General features: G+C 46.3%; 2 protein-coding genes and 1 long non-coding RNA gene across 4 annotated transcripts in view; all 3 read left to right on the forward strand.

Moving 5' to 3' along the window:
* The first annotated feature begins 1,468 nt into the window (after window positions 1-1,468).
* On the forward strand, window positions 1,469-9,339 carry SLC39A1 (solute carrier family 39 member 1). Its single transcript, XM_030188416.1, has 4 exons — window positions 1,469-1,655; window positions 5,361-5,615; window positions 7,459-7,589; window positions 8,067-9,339. The coding sequence occupies exons 2-4, from the start codon at window positions 5,456-5,458 to the stop codon at window positions 8,754-8,756; spliced, it is 981 nt and encodes a 326-aa protein (XP_030044276.1). The 5' UTR covers window positions 1,469-1,655; window positions 5,361-5,455; the 3' UTR covers window positions 8,757-9,339.
* Window positions 9,340-11,077: 1,738 nt separating this feature from the next.
* CRTC2 (CREB regulated transcription coactivator 2) overlaps window positions 11,078-20,279 on the forward strand; it is a 41,071-nt gene continuing 31,869 nt past the window's right edge. For both annotated transcript variants that reach the window (XM_030188410.1, XM_030188411.1), the window contains exons 1-3: window positions 11,078-11,224; window positions 18,424-18,522; window positions 18,761-18,877. In XM_030188410.1, the coding sequence (XP_030044270.1) occupies window positions 11,084-11,224; window positions 18,424-18,522; window positions 18,761-18,877 (357 nt within the window). In that variant the 5' untranslated portion in view covers window positions 11,078-11,083. The remainder of the gene's footprint in view (window positions 11,225-18,423; window positions 18,523-18,760; window positions 18,878-20,279) is intronic.
* On the forward strand, window positions 19,533-20,266 carry LOC115458449. Its single transcript, XR_003940060.1, has 3 exons — window positions 19,533-19,930; window positions 19,969-20,173; window positions 20,225-20,266. It is a non-coding gene; the product is annotated as an uncharacterized LOC115458449 (long non-coding RNA).

The raw sequence follows: 20,279 nt of genomic DNA on the forward strand, positions 1-20,279 counted from the left end.
AAGAACTGAATTTATTCAGTGCATTTTGTTTTTCCCATGAAAGGTTTGGTTTGTAGGTTTATTATTCTGGCTTCCACACACATAATATACATCCATGTTAACATTAACAACTTTTTTTTTGTTTGTTTTGACATTCCTTAAGTTAATATATAACAAGATCTAAGCACTGCGTTGTGTAATGACAGCTGATCTGATCTCCTAAGCTTTAGGGCATTGTGAGCCCTCCAAGTACAGGCTTGCTGTAGGAAGGGGGGGTGTATCTGGTCTCGGTTCCTCGGACAGCATCAGTGCATCCCCCCCCCCCCCCAGCACCAAGGCTTCCCTCATAAATGCAGACAAAAGTGCTGTGGGCTTTGGTGCACAATGCAAAAATGATGTTTACGCATGAGGTAAACATGCGCAAAGCCTAGAGCGCCTACTGGTACTATTGATGATTCAATTCAAGGCCTTCCAAAAGGCTGAGCACGTGTGAACAGTTACAGTGAGGATTTAATTCCTGTGTGGGCATAAGAATAGACGGCGGCTGTGCGGGGCCAGAGGCATAAGTGACAGACAGGGAAGTCAAAGCTTCTTCTCCACTTAGACTATGAAAATAACGCAGAATCTACGCTCTGGAACGCTTAAGGTCCTCGTGTAATTTTTCACAATCCTCTCTCGATTTAACAACTTTGAATAACTTTGTGTCGTCAGCAAATTTAATTACCTCACTAGTTACTCCCATCTCTAGCTAGTGGAGGAGTGGCCTAGTGGTTAGAGCACTGCTCTGCCAATCCAGAGGTGGCCGGTTCAAATCCCACCCCTGCTCCTTGTGATCTTGGGCAAGTCACTTAACCCTCCATTGTGAGTCCTCCTGGGACAGAGAAATATCCAAAGTACCTGAATGTAACTCACCTTGAGATACTAGTGAAAAAGGTGTGAGCAAAATCTAAATAAATAGATCATTTATAATTACTTGAAGGTTATCAATAGAAATAAAACATGGAAAATAAGATACCTTTTTTTATTGGACATAAATACTTGAAAAAGCAACGGTCCCAGCACAGACCCCTGGGGAACCCCACCAACTACCCTTCTCCATTGAAAATACTGACCATTTAACCCCTACTCTCTTGTGAGATATTATGCAAGTTGGGAGTAAATGTAAAGTAAGTGGAGACACCATTTCCCGCTGTTCTTGTGACATATCTGATGTTAAGAACAGAAATCGGTAAAGTTAATACCACCCTTATCCTAAATCTACTATCTGTGGAGATTTCTTTGAATCAATGTATTTGTACAATTCTCCAGCCTTGACTTCTAAGCCCGAGTCTCATGGCTGAATTCCAGAAGAGACGGACGTGTCAGTCATTGCTTGGAACGTTCCCTCTCTCTTCCTGATTGGGCTGCTAGGCTATTGCCTCGGTGCGATTGGCTTCCCTTGAGGTCACTCTTGTGTTCTCCCCGCCCTCGCTGTGTCTGCGCGCGCCGCTTGGTTGGTTCTTTAATCTTTCCTGAATTGTTGCGTCACGGCGCTGGGAGATACATTGTATCCGGCGGCGGTTCTGATTGACACTGAGCGCTTTCTTCTTGCCGCCGCTGCCGGTGATGACGGCTGGAGCTCGGGCTGTGCTGCCGGGCGCTGAGCGGGAACCGGGGACCGGCTCTTTAGCCTTAATGTAGGTCTGGGGACTTTAGGCCACAAACTGTGCCTGGCTCGGCTGGAGGGACATTTCGTGCTTGTGGGGCTTTGATCGCTGGGTCTGTGCGATCTCTGTGTACCTGGTTCTGATCTGTCTCTGGGTTTCTGTCTGATCTCTGTGTACCTGGTTCTGGTCTGCCTCTGGGTTTCTGTTTGATCTTTGTGGACCTGGTTCTGGTCAGTCTCTGGGTTTGTGTCTGATCTTTGTGTACCTGGTTCTGATCTGTCTCTGGGTTTGTGTCTGATCTCTGTGTACCTGGTTCTGATCTGTCTCTGGGTTTCTGTTTGATCTTTGTGTACCTGGTTCTGATCTGTCTCTGGGTTTGTGTCTGATCTCTGTGTACCTGGTTCTGATCTGTCTCTGGGTTTGTGTCTGATCTCTGTGTACCTGGTTCTGATCTGTCTCTGGGTTTCTGTTTGATCTTTGTGTACCTGGTTCTGATCTGTCTCTGGGTTTGTGTCTGATCTCTGTGTACCTGGTTCTGATCTGTCTCTGGGTTTCTGTTTGATCTTTGTGTACCTGGTTCTGATCTGTCTCTGGGTTTCTGTCTGATCTTTGTGTACCTGGTTCTGATCTGCCTCTGGGTTTCTGTTTGATCTTTGTGTACCTGGTTCTGATCTGCCTCTGGGTTTCTGTTTGATCTTTGTGGACCTGGTTCTGGTCAGTCTCTGGGTTTGTGTCTGATCTTTGTGTACCTGGTTCTGATCTGTCTCTGGGTTTGTGTCTGATCTCTGTGTACCTGGTTCTGATCTGTCTCTGGGTTTCTGTTTGATCTTTGTGTACCTGGTTCTGATCTGTCTCTGGGTTTCTGTCTGATCTCTGTGTACCTGGTTCTGATCTGTCTCTGGGTTTCTGTTTGATCTTTGTGAACCTGGTTCTGGTCAGTCTCTGGGTTTCTGTCTGATCTCTATGTACCTGGTTCTGGTCAGTCTCTGGGTTTCTGTCTGATCTCTATGGACCTGGTTCTGATCTGTCTCTGGGTTTCTGTTTGATCTTTGTGTACCTGGTTCTGATCTGTCTCTGGGTTTCTGTCTGATCTTTGTGTACCTGGTTCTGATCTGTCTCTGGGTTTCTGTCTGATCTTTGTGTACCTGGTTCTGATCTGTCTCTGGGTTTCTGTCTGATCTCTGTGTACCTGGTTCTGATCTGTCTCTGGGTTTCTGTTTGATCTTTGTGAACCTGGTTCTGGTCAGTCTCTGGGTTTCTGTCTGATCTCTGTGTACCTGGTTCTGGTCTGTCTCTGGGTTTCTGTCTGATCTTTGTGTACCTGGTTCTGATCTGTCTCTGGGTTTCTGTCTGATCTCTGTGTACCTGGTTCTGATCTGTCTCTGGGTTTCTGTTTGATCTCTGTGTACCTGGTTCTGATCTGTCTCTGGGTTTCTGTCTGATCTCTGTGTACCTGGTTCTGATCTGTCTCTGGGTTTCTGTCTGATCTCTGTGTACCTGGTTCTGATCTGTCTCTGGGTTTCTGTCTGATCTCTGTGTACCTGGTTCTGATCTGTCTCTGGGTTTCTGTCTGATCTCTGTGGACCTGGTTCTGATCTGTCTCTGGGTTTCTGTTTGATCTTTGTGAACCTGGTTCTGGTCAGTCTCTGGGTTTCTGTTTGATCTTTGTGAACCTGGTTCTGGTCAGTCTCTGGGTTTCTGTCTGATCTCTGTGGACCTGGTTCTGATCTGTCTCTGGGTTTCTGTCTGATCTCTGTGAACCTGGTTCTGATCTCTCTCTGTGTTTCTGTCTGATCTCTGTGTACCTGGTTCTGATCTCTCTCTGTGTTTCTGTCTGATCTCTGTGTACCTGGTTCTGATCTGTCTCTGGGTTTCTGTCTGATCTCTGTGGACCTGGTTCTGGTCTGTCTCTGGGTTTCTGTGGATTGAAGGTTTTGGTGCTTTGTGGTACATGAAGATGACGTGGGGGAAGGGCAGGGTTGGATTAACAGTTTATTGGGCCCTAGGCAAATATATATTTGCGGACCCCCCCCCCCCTACAGGGTTCCCCCCCCTCGCATTTCACTTTTCCAGAAGTAGCAGGGAAAGCCTGGTGGCAGTAATACTAAGTGAGCGAGAGGACCCTGCAACCATGTCTCTCAAATGGAGAAGCTTCATGATTAGACCTGGAGAGCTGCCAAGTGACCCAGTTCCAGGAAAGAAATTCTGACCTGCAACCCTATCCTGGTACATTACGTGAAGCGTCGATTTGACTTGCTAGTATCAGGGACTACAAATATAATACACTGAATTGGGATGTAAGTTCAACCAGCGGATTGGCCAAAAAAGTCTCCCTCCTGGAGCCGGGTCACTTGGCAGCTCTGCAGCAGTGACCCAGGAACCAAAGAAGGTGCTGAAGTCATGTTTACCCTCCGGTACAAACCAGAGGTGCCAAGAAACAATGTGGCTGAGGTATTTATTTATAAAGTTTCACGTTTGAGAAAAGTTTCACAATGGAAGCAGCAAAATAAAAAAAATTCACTTTCTTTGGTACGTGTGCTGCTCTGGATGAACCGTTGGGTTTCAGCGGGTTTGGTGTTTGCAGTGACGTACCACAGGTGGGCCCAGGCCATCACCACAGCTCCCCAACCCTACAAGCTTAAATGACAGCAGATAAAAGACCTGTATGGTCCTTCCTGTCTGCCTAACAAGGCATCTCTCCCTTCCCTCGTGCAATTGGGCATCTCTCAACTCCTCTTCCCCAATCCCCTCCCCCCAGTACCTGTTTAAAGCCTTCAGTTTGCCAGCAGCAAGCAGTGACTCCTGCAACTTCTGTTTCTGCATAGGTAAGACTAGGTGAGAGGGACGGTCGGCGGGGGGGGGGGGGGGGGGCAGTGCGATCAGCAAGTATGAGTCACTGCTGGGGAAGAAATTAAGGCTTTGGGGGGGGGGGGGAGGGTAAGGGAGTGGAGCTGAGAAATGCTTGATTGCCTGGGGTTAGGGTAGGGAGAAATGCCAGGCAGGGGGAGGGGTTCTCATGCCCACCCACTTTGGGTGTCTTGTTGCGTTCTTAGGAACAAACAACAACATGACAGACGGCAAAAGTGACAAAGTCTCGAAGCAAACGATGCACTGCAAACAGTTTATTGTAGGTATCAAAGACTCAGCAGGAGCCGCGTTTCGGCCCTAAGGCCTTCCTCAGGAGTCCATACCAACAATCTCACCTTCGTTTAAATATTTGTCCAGAAAACACAAATAGCTGCACCAGGTATTACACACTTAGGGGCTCATTTTCAAAGCCTTCCAAAGTTCCATAGGTTTCTAAGAGCTTTGAAAATATGCCTCTTAATGTACTCTGTCATGTTGTAGCTTTATTGGTACAGCTATTTGTGTTTTCTGGACGAAGGTGAGATTTGTTGGTATGGACTCCTGAGGCAGGTCTTAGGGTCGAAACGCGGCTCGTGCATCGTTTGCTTCGGGACTTTGTCGCCTTTGCTGTTTGCATTCTTAGGAACTGCAGCTGGGGAGTGGAAGGCAGATCTCACCCTCAGCAGCTCATAATGCTGTGGGCATGTGAGATGTTGGGTCTTGCATATCTCTTGTCACGCCTGGAATTCATGTTTGTGCTGTTAATCAGCAGTATATCAAGTGTCATAAACTGTTAGACTTAGCTTGGATTAATGATAGAGCACTTAAACCCAGAGGGAAGTTTTCGAGTACAGAGTAAGACTATTTACATCCGACCTTTGTTTTTAGATTGTAGGTGGCTGAAGGTGCAGAACCCAGGAAACTTTGCTGCATTTCCAGCGGTAACCGAAAGGGACCTCTGACTGCACCTGTGCCCAAGAGGGATGAAAATGGTTTGGAGCCCACGTTTTCATTCTGTTTCCTGGTCCCCAGTGGGATTGGAGGTGAAGCTGGGGTCGCTGGTGACCCTCCTTCTTCTCACTCTGGTGTGCGGCCTCGTCCCTCTGTTCGTCCTGCAGTGTCGGAGGAGCATAGGTCTTGCAGGTAACCTGCCACCCCGTGTTGTTCAGATATAGGGCTTGGGACTGGCTATAGCGTTGCTCTTACCTTAGGCATTGACACGTTCAGGCTGGTTTTTCTGCTTTCTTTTTGTAAATGAAAGCATTGTGTTGGATCTTTGCAATAGCACAGGAAAATATGCCAGAGTGTCCAGGAGTGACAGGAAATCCTTTTTTCAAGGCTAGATCACCTGCCCCTGCTGAGAGATCACAAATAGACCTGTTCAACCTGACAGGTCTCTGCTTATTCTGTCCATTTTTAATTCCTGAATATTTTAGCCCACTTTTTTTCAAGTACAGCTCAAGATGGACAAGTGTCCTTATCTCCCGGTTACACACAGTTTCAGTAGAGTAAGTGGGATTTGAAGTTTGGTTTTCGCCCCGCAAACCACGTGTGGGTGTCCGGGAGGTTACGGCTGCATTGTTGAACTTTCGTCTTGGGAACAGGGGCATTTGGCCATATATGCCTGAACTGCTACTACTAATACTACTTAACGCTTCTAAAGCGCTACTAGGGTTACGCAGCGCTGTACAATTTAACAAAGAAGGACAATCCCTGCTCAAAGGAGCTTACAATCTAATGGACAAAATGTGCAGTCAAATAAATTGGGGCAGTCTAGATTTGCTGAATAGAAGTATAATGGTTAGGTGCCGAAGGCGACATTGAAGAGGTGGGCTTTGAGCAAGGATTTGAAGATGGGCAGGGAGGGGGCTTGGCGTATGGGCTCAGGAAGTTTATTCCAAGCATAGGGTGAGGCGAGGCAGAAAGGGCGGAGCCTGGAATTGGCAGTGGTGGAGAAGGGTATGGAGAGGAGGGATTTGTACTGTGAGCGGAGGTTTCGGGTAGGAGTGTAGGGGGAGATAAGGGTAGAGAGGTATTGAGGGGCTGCAGATCGAGTGCATTTGTAGGTTAGTAGGAGAAGCTTGAACTGTATGCGGTACCTGATCAGAAGCCAGTGAAGTGACTTGAGGAGAGGGGTGATATGAGCTGATATCATCAGAAAGCAGAGGGAAAGGGCAAGGCCTTGTGCCAAGTGAGTTAGGTCCGACTTTGATCGCAGCGATGGAGTTTCAGTGTGGGGGGAGATTTTCCTTCTGTCTCACCTATGCCTGTTAAGTGGTAGAGATGTCCTAAGGGCTGTCAGTGTTGATGGGGGGAGGGGGGAAGCCCTTAAGCCTAGGTAGTGATACCCTCGGTGATTGGAGATGGTTCACGTGCAGTGCCACGTTCTTCCGTACCAAAGGCCGGGCAACGCATTAATGTATGAAAATACCTTCTTCCCTGTATAAAATGTGACGAGAATGACTGTCGTGATGTGTCCTCTGAGAGAATCAATCGCTTAATATGCTTGTAAAGGGAAAATATTTGCATGAATACAGAAAGTAGAACCTAGTAAAACCAAACTGATCATTAAATGTGAAAGGTTACCGTAAATATGCATTTTGGAGCGCAACTCAGCGTAACCATTCTGTAAATGTAACCCAGTTGGGGACTTTGCCCCCGAGAGAACGAACTTGATCCATCTGGAAGGAATGACTAAAATGACAGAGGGAACAGCTGCAGGATTGAAGTGTGTTGTGCTTTACCGAAAGGGATTGAGTTGCTCAGGCTCTGAAACGTGTCTCTCCTCAGGAGCCCATCTCCCTAATTAATGTGGATCGCACCCTGCTCCTGTGACAGGACGTGTGGTCCTGGGAGTGATGTGTGTGTGTGTCTGGGGGGGGGGGGGGGTGGTAGCAGAGGCCATTCCTGAGGACTACGATGGAGTGTGTAGAGAACAGCCGGGCCTTTCTGTAACTTAACACTTGGTGCAATGCTTTTTGGGCAGATACCCGGCGGAAGGTCCTGAGTCTAGTCAGCTGCTTTGCTGGGGGCGTTTTCCTTGCTACCTGCCTCCTGGATCTACTGCCAGATTATCTTGCCAGCATGTCTGAGGCGATGGAGACCCTGCACGTCACCGTGAGTCCCGCCTTCAGTACCTGTCACTTGAGTCCTCATGCTGTCATTTTATTCCAATGTGTGTATTTGGCTTGTTCAGGAATCCCCCCCCCCCCCCAAGACTAATAGATCTGTGTTCATTCTTCCCTTTTCTTGTGCTTCCTTTCCTCTTCTCATTTGTACTTTTCTCCCGGGTGTTTATTCCTTGGGGTTTTTCCCTTCTCGCCTCACTCTTCCTGTTCCCACTGGCCTTCGCATCGTCGGCTGCCTGATCAGAGAAAGCACACAGGTAGAGGCTAAAAGTGGGATGCCGGAACATTTTCACATCTGGCACCCTCTTTTCTTTTTTCACTGCCAGCAAACGTGGTCAGTAACTGTCTCCCATTTCCTTGGATGAATAATTTTCCCTTTCCGTTGTCTTGTGTGTGCCTGTGCTTCCAATTTACTGCTCTCTGTAACTTGGGACTGTGATGTCGTAGCTTTTGGTTCCTCTTTCAGCTGCAGTTCCCATTATCGGAGTTCATCCTTGCGATGGGCTTCTTCTTGGTCCTGGTGATGGAGCAGATTGTCCTGGCTTTCAAGGACCACTCCTCTGGATCCCTGGAGGAGACGCAGGGGCTACTGGGGACTTCTGTGAATAATCACGTCCAGGCTCGGCACTGGCACGATGGCCCAGCATCTGCACCACAGCAGCCCGGCGAGGACAGAGTCCACATCCACATTGACTTCAACTCGCACTCCACCATCCGTTCCTTCATCCTGGTTTTCTCACTCTCGCTGCATTCAGTCTTTGAGGGGCTCGCGGTGGGACTTCAGGAGACCAGCTCCAAGGTGTTGGAGATCTCCATAGCTCTTCTGATCCACAAGTGCATTATCGCCTGCAGCTTGGCACTCAAGCTTGTTCAGAGCCAGCTGCGGCAGACTGTGGTGCTGGTTTGCATTCTGCTCTTTGCTGTCATGTCTCCTCTGGGCATTGGCCTGGGAGTGGCACTCACGGAGTCTTCGAACGCCATGCACCAGCTGAGCCGAAGCGTGCTGGAGGGAATTGCTACAGGCACCTTCATCTACATCACTTTTCTGGAGATTCTGCCCCACGAGCTCAGCTCCTCCCAGCAGCGCATCCTGAAAGTTCTGCTGCTCATCACGGGCTTTGCTGTTGTCACTGGTGTCCTGTTTATTAAAATATGAAACTGCTCTGGGCGCAGAACTTGCGGCAGTCTGCGTGAGAGCCACGCTGCCGCCTCCGTGTGATACACAGGCCTAAGGGGGTTTCACTGGCTCTGTCCCCCCAGGCCCTGCTGCTCTTCTTACTGGAAACATGCTCGGAGTCAGCAGTGCTTTAGCTCCTATACACAAATCTTTGCCGCTCCAGACCAAGCCCTGGACGTTTTTGCTCACAACAATACTTTTCAGTGTTCCTGCAATGAAACTGGAGGAGGAGGGGTGTTAAATGGAAAGCAGTGCTGATGGGGAAGCTGTTTTCCAGTTTGATACTGGCAACGAGAACCACTAAATCCTGCGGTCTCGGCATGAAAGCATTACCGCTGCGGATGTTTCTTATTCATAGACAGCAAAGAAATGTCACTGTTGGGAGCTGTGCCCTGCGCTTACTTTTTCTACTATTTAGATACTGTTAACACTTTTGTATGTAGACCAGAAGATTTGTTAAAGAATACTATAGCCTATATTTTTACTAAACCAAGTACAATTTTAAATTGTGGTGCCAAAATAGGGAGGGAAAATGTTACAAAAACAAGTAATCCTTGTGTGTCTTTTTTCATAATAAAATTTGTATCTATTTTGAGAATAGAGCCGTGGGTCCCTTTGTATCCTGAACAGCGCTCACGCCCTGCATTTCCGTGTACCCTCCTCTATTCCCTCCGCCCCACAAATGGTGCAGCGGTTCCATATCCCTTTCTTTCCTCTTGCTGTCCTCCATGGCCACGCTGAAATCAATTTGTTCTTTGACCCTGGGTCTTTAACCTAAGGCTGTCAACTGGATCCAGGGTTGCTCCAGTCTTGGGGTTTACTTCCTTGCATGCTGGGACTTTTGCTTTTCTTAGGGACTGCAATGGAGAAATCAAAACTACGTGTCCCTGCATGCAATGGGGTAAACCCAGAAATGGATTAACCCTGTCCTATGAATCTGGACCCAGTTGGCAGTGTTATTTCAGTCGGAGACCTATTGCATGCTGCTATGTCCTGCTCCTCCTGCAGGGTGGGATACAGTTGTGCTCCGATGTTGGCCTGTGGTTAAACTCCTTGGCTCTGCATAGGGTTACCATATGGCTCCAGAAAAAGGAGGACAGATTGAGCCAGCTGGGTTTTGGAAGTAAAACCCGTCTGGCTCAACCCGTAAAACCGGGCTGGCTCAATCCGTCCTCCTTTTTCTGGAGCCAAATGGTAACCCTAGCTCTGCATAACAGTAGCTATTGAATGGAGGGTAATTGTCAAGCCAGAGAATTTACCCACATTGTCCTTTTTTTGTTGTTACATTTGTACCCCGCGCTTTCCCACTCATGGCAGGCTCAGTGCGGCTTACATGGGGCAATGGAGGGTTAAGTGACTTGCCCAGAGTCCCACTAGCAACATTCCATGTAGAAGTCGGCCCTTGCAGATCACCAATGTGGCCGCGCAGGCTTCTACATGGAATGTTGCTAGTGGAATAGCAACATTCCATGTAGAATCTCTAATAGTAGCAACATTCCATGTAGAATCTCCAATAGTATCTATTTTATTTTTGTTACATTTGTACCCTGCGCTTTCCCACTCATGGCAGGCTCAATGCGGCTTACGTGGGGCAATGGAGGGTTAAGTGACTTGCCCAGAGTCACAAGGAGCTGCCTGTGCCTGAAGTGGGAATCGAACTCAGTTCCTCAGGACCAGGTAACCCTTCTTCAGATCTTAACTGAGCACATGTTGACAAATACCAGAATATATAAGCAAAACACAAAAGTATTCCAATGACAGTCTCACAGTTAGAGGGGTGGGGTGGATTTGGTAAAAAGCAGCAGCATGTTCTGGTTTATAATGGGCAAGAATCCCCAGATGTTTAAGTCCTGAAGCTGTAAAGTAAAGGAAATATTTTTATTTATTTTTTTATTTGCAAAGCAATACAACGTCTGTGTTTTTCTAGATTTATACTTTGATCTAGCTCATCCTGACCTGCACCCATTACCCAGGCCACTTTCGCTGGAACTTGAAGCTCGAGTCTCCACTGCTTCCTTTTCAGCCCGGGACCGCTGGCTTTGTGGGAATTGTAGTTCCAGGACTGTCCACGGTCCTTCGCAGACAAGGCGCTGCTGACGTCTTTACACTCCGTTTCCCAGCACGCACCGCGGCCTTCCGCTGAACCTTTGGCAGGCGTCCGCGACCGTGACCCCCAATGCCTGCCGGGACTCGTAGTTGGTTCCGTGATGGGGGCCCTGCCCCAGCGCGCTGCCAGGCCGGGGAAGCGGACTACACGTCCCGTCGGGCCCCGCGCGCTGTTTTCCCTGCGCCGGGTTCCAGCCAAGATGGCGGCGTTCGGAGCGAACGGGCCGAGCTCGGCCTCCAACCCGCGCAAGTTCAGCGAGAAGATCGCGCTGCAGCAGCAGCGACAGGCCGAGGAGACGGCGGCCTTCGAGGAGGTCATGATGGACATTGGCTCCACCCGGGTAAGACATGGAGGTGGGAGAGCCCTGGTGCAGCCGACGCCGCGACTGGAGCCCAAAGCCCGAGCGCTTCCCCTCTGCAAACCTACAGCCCTCCCCAAGCGCCACTAGACGTACGCAGCGCTGTACACTTGAACATGAAGAGCCAGTCGCTGCTGGACAGAGCTTACAATCAGATAAGGACAAAGAGTAGCAAGATTCCGTGCGGAATCCCAAAGAGTGGCAGGATTCCGTGGGGAATCCCAACAAAGAGTAGCAAGATTCCGTGCGGAATCCCAAAGAGTGGCAAGATTCCGTGGGGAATCCCAACAAAGAGTAGCAAGATTCCGTGCGGAATCCCAAAGAGTGGCAAGATTCCATGCGGAATCCCAAAGAGTGGCAGGATTCCGTGGGGAATCCCAACAAAGAGTAGCAAGATTCCGTGCGGAATCCCAAAGAGTGGTAAGATTCCATGTGGAATCCCAAAGAGTGGCAAGATTCTGGAATCTCAAAGAGTGGCAAGATTCTGTGTGGAATCCCAAAGAGTAGCAAGATTCCGTGCGGAATCCCAAAGAGTAGCAAGATTCCGGAATCCCAAAGAGTGGCAAGATTCCATGTGGAATCCCAAAGAGTAGCAAGATTCCGTGCAGAATCCCAAAGAGTAGCAAGATTCCATGCGGAATCCCAAAGAGTGGCAAGATTCCATGCGGAATCCCAAAGAGTAGCAAGATTCTGGAATCCCAAAGAGTGGCAAGATTCCGTGCAGAATCTCACAGTAGCAAAGATTCCGGAATCCTACAGACTACTACTACTACTACTACTTATTTCTATAGCGTTACTAGACGTACGCAGCACTCTACACTTGAACATGAAGAGACAGTCCCTGCTCGACAGAGCTTACAATCTAATTAGGACAGACAGACAGAACAAACCAGAGATAAGGGAATATTAAAGTGAGGATGATAAAATAAGGGTTCTGGACAAGTGAATAAGGGTTAGGAGTTAAAAGCAGCATCAAAAAGGTGGGCTTTTAGCTTAGATTTGAAGACGGCCAGTGATGGAGCTTGACGTACCGGCTCAGGAAGTCTATTCCAGGCATATGGTGCAGCAAGATAAAAGGAACGGAGTCTGGAGTTAGCGGTGGAGGAGAAGGGTGCAGATAAGAGATTTACCCAGTGAATGGAGTTCCCGGGGAGGAATGTAGGGAGAGATGAGAGTGGAGAGGTACTGAGGAGCTGCAGAGTGAATACACTTATAGGTCAATAAGAGGAGTTTGAACTGTAGGCGGAAACGGATAGGAAGCCAGTGAAGTGACTTGAGGAGAGGGCTTCTCCTCCCTGCACTGGGACCAGCCCCACCCCAGGTCCTCTAGCCTGTATTCAGGGATCTTCTCCTCCTCCTTCCACTGGGACCATCTTCTCTTCAGAGACCCTTCCTATACTCCGTTCCGGGACCTCCCATCCAATATCCAGGGACTCGGCCCCTTCTTCATATTGTATCTTAGGGACAATCCTTTCTCCTCTTATTAGCTATCATGGCCCCCTCCCCTCCCCCACTCATGACACATTATTAGATGTGTGCAGATGCATATAGCACAAGAAGCGGCTTTGCAAAATGTATTTTCTATAGAAAGTGGAAAAAATGTGCATGGCATGTGCATGTTTGATTTATTCTTACTGTACACCACCTTGAGTGAATTCCTTTCAAAAAGGCAGTAAATAAATCCTAATAATAAAGAAATGTATAGTTTAATCATCTGTCACTTCCACCTCCAACCCTTAAAACACGTTTTTATTGTAACAAGCTTTACAATGTTTTTAAAGTATTTGAAAATTCTTAGAGGTCGTCTCAAACAAGTAAATGCGATTACTTAGCTGATTGATGATGCCACTGCCGCATGTTGTTCTGTCTTCTAAGTAACTGCATTTATTTATTTGAGTCTACCTAAGATTTTTCAAATACTTAAAAAAAAATGTTTAAACTTGTTTCAATAAAAAAGTATTTTGTAGGGTTGGAGGTGGGAGTGACAGATGATTAAACTATACGTATAAGGGTTTGGACGCTGTGAGAGGTCGCTTGACCCATTTAATTGTGATCCATGTGACTGATGCCCTCCGTCTCCGTGTTTTTCTGATATGTTAATGTTATATGGCAATTAAGACTTTAGGGTTCTTCAGCTGCTCTGATTCCTATTTCTTATTTATTGTGGAATTATTTTTTTCTCCTTTGTATTTTTGCCAGGTGAAAGTCCAGGTCACGAGTATATGGAAGATCCCAAAAAGTAGTGTTTCCCATAGTTCAGCACTCACTAATCATTGCTACGATTTGGGTTTCTACCAGGTACTTGTGACCTGGCTTGGCCACTGTTGGAAGCAGGATACTGGGCTAGATGGACCATTGGTCTGACTCAGTCTGGCTATTCTTATGTTCTGTGTCTGCGACCCAATTTGCGTGGTTGCAGAAAGTGGGTGACCTCTGAGCAGTGCATTTAAATGTCCCGAGCCCACCTGTATTATCTTCATGGGCTCATCCTTCTTAACGCTCTGACTTTGTTCTCTCCAGAGCTGTACTGTGGAAAAAATGTCGCTCCTTTTTCAAAGAGACACCCATTAACTGTTCCAATCCAGTCAGAACTTAACAGCAACACTTTTCGTGTAAGGATTGGAGTGATTTAGATGCTAATCCCAGTGAAAAGTGAATATTTACAGTTAATACTGATCCAGAAGCAACTTTTCTTGAAAATTGGAAATTCCCTGGCTATGCTGACCCTGTAACAATCCAGAGTTCATAACATGGAATCTTAAAGAAATATTTTCCATTCACTAGTATTGTTTATGTACATAAATCCACATTTGTTCTCTTTGTGTACGTAATTTCCCTCTGCCCTCCTCTTTCATTTTCTCTAATCTGATCAATAATAAAACATTGTATTTATTCACATTGATGTTGTGCGGTCATACAGTAGGGGTTCCAGTGTTGCTTCCTGTTTGCTGTGGGTAATACAGAATTTCTGTTTGTTCATTCGTGTCTTGAGTGATCTAATTGTTTTGCTCACATACCATTTTTTTTACAAGGACATTCGATGACGTAGGTGACAAATTTACTAGTGCAGTCGGAGAGACTATTAAAGTTAGCGGATTGGTGCAAAACAATTAGTATGGGTTGATCCAGAAGTTCCCTGAAGGGCAAGTATTTTGTTTTCAAAAGTAGCAGCAAGGTCCTGATCTTGATGGGGGTACAGTAGTATTTCCAGTGATTTCAGTATTTTATATAATATAGGGGACTGTGAGGCCTTTGCAATTTGTGTTGAGCTGCTATAGTAGCAGTCTTGTATTGGCAGGTGTGTTCTTTATACTTGGTGAACGTGGAATCTGTACAGAACTTTCTCCATTCTCGTTCAGAGCGTCATAGTTGACGTCTCAATAAATGCAGCTTTTCATTATACCAGGGTTCTGAGTTCCTAGTGTGGATGGTGCGGGTGCTTAAAGGAGCTATTATATACCTTGCTTAGGGAAGTATCCCATAGGTTGGCTTGTTCATCTAGTGTAGGAGAAGAAGATTGGGTTGTCTGAGGTTCTAGAGGTATTTGGAAAGATTGAGGAGTAAGTTGACTGAAGTCTCTGAATGGAAGTTTCTTTTGATGTGCAGGGCAGGACATTGGAATCCAGTCTGCATGAAGAAGGATTCTGAATTTATTTCAGGGGAGTTGAACAATACAGCATCTAAGGTGTGGTCTGCAATGTGTGTCAGGTTCGGAGCTTGGAACAGTCAAACTTAGGTCTTTGACCATGTTAAAGAAGTCTCCACTGAAAGGTGCAGTGCGGTCTTATAAATGGATAACTTCCACCCCCAATTCTGTTCTGACTTAAATACCAACCTATCAAAAATACAGAAGAAACCTGTCTTCGCAAAAAACAACAATAATCAAAAACAGCGAAGATGACGCAAAAAAACGGGAAAAAGGGAAAAGAGAACGAACAAAAGATAAAAACCAAAAGGTAAACAAAAAAACAGTGGTGAAAATTGAAAATTGAAAAATACAAAATACACAAAAGGAAGAAAAAACTATAAAAACAAAATTATGAATAAAATATGAAAATCAAAAAAAGACGACACAAGCAAAATGAAAAAACTAAATAAATTTATTAAATTTATTAAGGTGATATGACCCGACACAGCTGTGTTTCGGCCCAACTGGCCTGCGTCAGGAGTCTGTTACACCATGTATGTATTATCTGATAATATCAGTCCTTGAAGAGTATTCGATTAAACACACCTTTATTCAACAACACTCTACCTTTAAAAAGGCTGTGTGCTCGGTGTTTTCTCTACACGGAGAAGTTTGCGATTCCTGGGGCACGGAAAGGTCATGCGCTAAGATTTTTGTCAGACCGAGCACACAGCCTTTTTAAAGGTAGAGTGTTGTTGAATAAAGGTGTGTTTAATCGAATACTCTTCAAGGACTGATATTATCAGATAATACATACATGGTGTAACAGACTCCTGACGCAGGCCAGTTGGGCCGAAACACAGCTGTGTCGGGTCATATCACCTTAATAAATTTAATAAATTTATTTAGTTTTTTCATTTTGCTTGTGTCGTCTTTTTTTGATTTTCATATTTTATTCATAATTTTGTTTTTGTAGTTTTTTCTTCCTTTTGTGTATTTTGTATTTTTCAATTTTCAATTTTCACCACTGTTTTTTTGTTTACCTTTTGGTTTTTATCTTTTGTTCGTTCTCTTTTCCCTTTTTCCCGTTTTTTTTGCGTCATCTTCGCTGTTTTTGATTATTAAATACCAACCTCCCATCCTTCTCTTTCCATCTCTCCTTAATTTTATCCCTCCTTACCCTTTCTCCCAAATTACACTATCCTATCATATTTTATCCTAGTCATATATTATCTAGCTGAACTTATCCTACACTACTAAGCCTAGCTTTACATTGTTTTACTACTGTTTTATTAAAATTGTATTAACGTTGTATTTCAGATTACTATGTAAGCCGCATTGAGCCTGCATTATGTGGGAAAGTGCGGGGTACAAATGTAATAATAATATTAAAGTCTCCCAAGACAATAGGGTTAGATGAGTGAATACAGTGGAAGCTGTTTGTTGTAACTGGGGAAGGATGATATAGTAAAAGGAAACTGAGGAAGTATTAGTCACGTGAAGAAAAGGCATTGCAATGGGGTTGGGAAATCCAGTACTTGCAATGTGAGGCTTAGCTAGTCTACTGCCCCTTTTAGCTTTCCTTTAGGAGTAGTTGAGTGAGGAGGCTTGAGTCAGGTAGGCGTCATCTCCTTCAGATAACCAGGTTTCTACTAAGCATAGAATGTCTAGCTTATTGGCCAGGATAAGGGCCTTAAATTGTTCGCCTTGTAAGGAATGAACACAAAGAATAGGCTGTAACGGGCAAGGAGAGAGAGAGAGTGTTAATCGTGTTAAATATCTAACCTACCTGTTGATGATGGGAAGATGGTAGAATGAGAGGACATGAAATGAGATTGAAGGGGGGCAGACTCAAGAAAAATGTCAGGAAGTATTTTTTCTCGGAGAGAGTAGTGGATGCTTGGAATGCCCTCCCGCGGGAGGTGATGGAAATGAAAACGGTAACGGAATTCAAACATGCGTGGGATAAGCATAAAGGAATCCTGTGCTGAAGGAATGGATCCTCAGGAGCTTAGTCAAGATCGGGAGGCGGGGCTGGTGGTTGGGAGGCGGGGATAGTGCTGGGCAGACTTATACGGTCTGTGCCAGAGCTGGTGGTGGGAAGTGGGACTGGTGGTTGGGAGGTGGGGATAGTGCTGGGCAGACTTATATGGTCTGTGTCAGAGCCGGTGGTGGGAGGCGGGGCTGGTGGTTGGGAGGCGGGGATAATGCTGGCCAGACTTATATGGTCTGTGCCAGAGCCGGTGGTGGGAGGCGGGACTGGTGGTTGGGAGGCGGGGATAGTGCTGGGCAGACTTATACGGTCTGTGCCAGAGCCGGTGGTGGGAGGCGGGGCTGGTGGTTGGGAGGCGGAGATAATGCTGGCCAGACTTATATGGTCTGTGCCAGAGCCGGTGGTGGGAGGCGGGACTGGTGGTTGGGAGGCGGGGATAGTGCTGGGCAGACTTATACGGTCTGTGCCCTGAAAATGACAGATACAAATCAAGGTAAGGTATACACAAAAAGTAGCACATATGAGTTATCTTGTTGGGCAGACTGGATGGACCGTGCAGGTCTTTTTCTGCCGTCATCTACTATGTTACTATATGTTACTATGGTGATACCATATTGAGCAATGAGGCAAAAGTGGCCAAAAAATGGGATGTAAGAGTGGATTAGTCTGCAGTTCGATCGCACACAGGAGCACGACCAGGGAGCGGGTGCCGCAGAGGCTGCTATTTGTAGGCAGACACCAATGTTGTCACTTCCGGGACCTGGGCCTTGGGTGGAGCTGAGTGTCCCGAGGTGTAAAGTAGGAGCAACAGGTACAGGCAACAGGCCTGAAAAACACAGAAGAGATAGAAAATAATGCTAGAGACAGTCAAGTTAAAGCAACAGTTCACGATAAGTAAATAGCTACTTTGAAAAAGGACAGAGATGGAAACTGATGTTAATTGAAGGAGTTTTGGGCTACTTTCTCTGAAGAATGCCAAAAACTACAAATCCTACTACTACTTAACATTTCTAGAGCGCTACAAGGGTTACGCAGCGCTGTACAGTTTAACAAAGAAGGACAGTCCCTGCTCAAAGGAGCTTACAATCTAATGGACAAAATGTCAAGTTGGGGCAGTCTAGATTTCCTGAAGAGAGGTAAAGGTTAGGTGCCGAAGGCGACATTGAAGAGGTGGGCTTTGAGCAAGGATTTGAAGATGGGCAGGGAGGGGGCTTGGCGTATGGGCTCAGGGAGTTTATTCCAAGCATAGGGTGAGGCGAGGCAGAAAGGGCGGAGCCTGAAGTTGGCGGTGGTGGAGAAGGGTGCCGAGAGGAGGGATTTGTCCTGTGAGCAGAGGTTTCGGGTGGGAACGTAAGGGGAGATGAGGGTAGAGAGGTAAGGAGGGGCTGCAGATCGAGTGTATTTGGCTAGTGTGTGATCTCGCTCAGGAAGCCGAATTTGGCTCTCTCCTTCCCTAAGTCTATTTACCTCTATTCTGTTGCCCAGGTACAGTTTGCGGGTATAATCCCCTTGGATTCAACTTTTGCTGGGAACTAAATATTTGTGCTTTTTTTGTTGCAGTTACAGGCTCAGAAGCTGAGACTTAACTGCCGGGGAAACTATTATGGTGGATCTCTGCCAAATGTGAATCAGATTGGGAGCAGCGCTTCTGAGTTCCAGGTAACTCTGTTATTGTGTCATTTGAATATCTGACTATGAGCTAAGAAGTCGTCTTTAGGGGAGAAGAGGTAGAGAATGGTTTTGGTTCACAGTGTGAGGCTTATCTTTGTGTTCTGTGTGTAGTGGAGGATTTGCTGAGGATGTTGGTGGACAGTGCAAGCTTTGTTGTTCTCTTGTCTCGGTTACTTTTTCTAGATGATTTTCCCCTATAACCTTTGTGTGTGGTTTGTGCTTGCAGGGCACCTCGCACTCACCAATGGACTCCGCTCGCAGCACACGGCACCATGGCCTAGTAGAGAGGGTGCAGAGAGATCCTCGCCGCATGATGTCACCACTTCGCCGATACATGCGAAATATATCCTTTCAGACCAGTAGCGTGCTCAGTTTTGGCTACTGCTGTCTTTCAGTGGACTGGTTCTACTCTGCAAACTAATTGAGGATTATTTGTCTGTGTAGCACACTAGCTTCCTGGCGTTTCCTCTTAAACTGTCAGCTGGTACTGCAGAAAAAGCAAAATATGTCCTCACTGCATGGCAGATTCTCAAATGGGAGAAAAATGAAATAAAGTGACAGAAGAGCACTAGAAGACATTTTAGGAAAGATTTGTTACTGATAGAATAAGGAGGTTGAGGAATTGAACCTTATCAGACTGGTTGGGCAATTATATTGACTAAATTAAGAGAAACTTAATAAGCTCATGAGCATGCAAGAGATTAAATGATTAAAAAAAACTGTTATAGGCCTGAGGTACAGGAGAGAAGGTGAATGAATATTGGGAGAGTGTGTTACAGGCCTGAGGTACAGGAGAGAAGGTGAATGAATATTGGGAGAGTGTGTTACAGGCCTGAGGTACAGGAAAGAAGGTGAATGAATATTGGGAGAGTGTGTTACAGGCCTGAGGTACAGGAAAGAAGGTGAATGAATATTGGGAGAGTGTGTTACAGGCTTGAGGTACAGGAAAGAAGGTGAATGAATATTGGGAGAGTGTTACAGGCCTGAGGTACAGGAAAGAAGGTGAATGAATATTGGGAGAGTGTGTTACAGGCTTGAGGTACAGGAGAGCAGGTGAATGAATATTGGGAGAGTGTGTTACAGGCCTGAGGTACAGAAGAGAAGGTGAATGAATATTGGGAGAGTGTGTTACAGGCTTGAGGTACAGGAAAGAAGGTGAATGAATATTGGGAGAGTGTGTTACAGGCCTGAGGTACAGGAAAGAAGGTGAATGAATATTGGGAGAGTGTGTTACAGGCTTGAGGTACAGGAAAGAAGGTGAATGAATATTGGGAGAGTGTGTTACAGGCCTGAGGTACAGGAGAGAAGGTGAATGAATATTGGAAGAGTGTGTTACAGGCCTGAGGTACAGGAAAGAAGGTGAATGAATATTGGGAGAGTGTGTTACAGGCCTGAGGTACAGGAAAGAAGGTGAATATTGGGAGAAGGCCTGAGGTACAGGAGAGAAGGTGAATGGATAGGAAGGGGTGTGTGTTATAGGCCTGAGGTACAGGAGAGAAGGTGAATGAATATTGGGAGAGTGTGTTACAGGCTTGAGGTACAGGAGAGCAGGTGAATGAATATTGGGAGAGTGTGTTACAGGCTTGAGGTACAGGAGAGAAGGTGAATGAATATTGGGAGAGTGTGTTACAGGCCTGAGGTACAGGAAAGAAGGTGAATGAATATTGAGAGAGTGTGTTATAGGCCTGAGGTACAGGAGAGAAGGTGAATGGATAGGAAGGGGTGTGTGTTATAGGCCTGAGGTA

The sequence above is a fragment of the Microcaecilia unicolor genome, chromosome 14 (genome assembly GCF_901765095.1).
Source record: "Microcaecilia unicolor chromosome 14, aMicUni1.1, whole genome shotgun sequence".
Classification (NCBI taxonomy): Eukaryota; Metazoa; Chordata; class Amphibia; order Gymnophiona; family Siphonopidae; genus Microcaecilia; species Microcaecilia unicolor.

What these genes read in the sequence shown, in the direction of transcription:
- SLC39A1 (XM_030188416.1), top strand. Translation starts at nt 5,456, where the DNA reads ATGAAAATGGTTTGGAGCCCACGTTTTCATTCTGTTTCCTGGTCCCCA. An exon ending in GAGGAGCATAGGTCTTGCAG is followed by an intron (nt 5,616 to 7,458) that starts GTAACCTGCCAC and finishes CTTTTTGGGCAG; the next exon opens with ATACCCGGCGGAAGGTCCTG. An exon ending in TGGAGACCCTGCACGTCACC is followed by an intron (nt 7,590 to 8,066) that starts GTGAGTCCCGCC and finishes TTCCTCTTTCAG; the next exon opens with CTGCAGTTCCCATTATCGGA.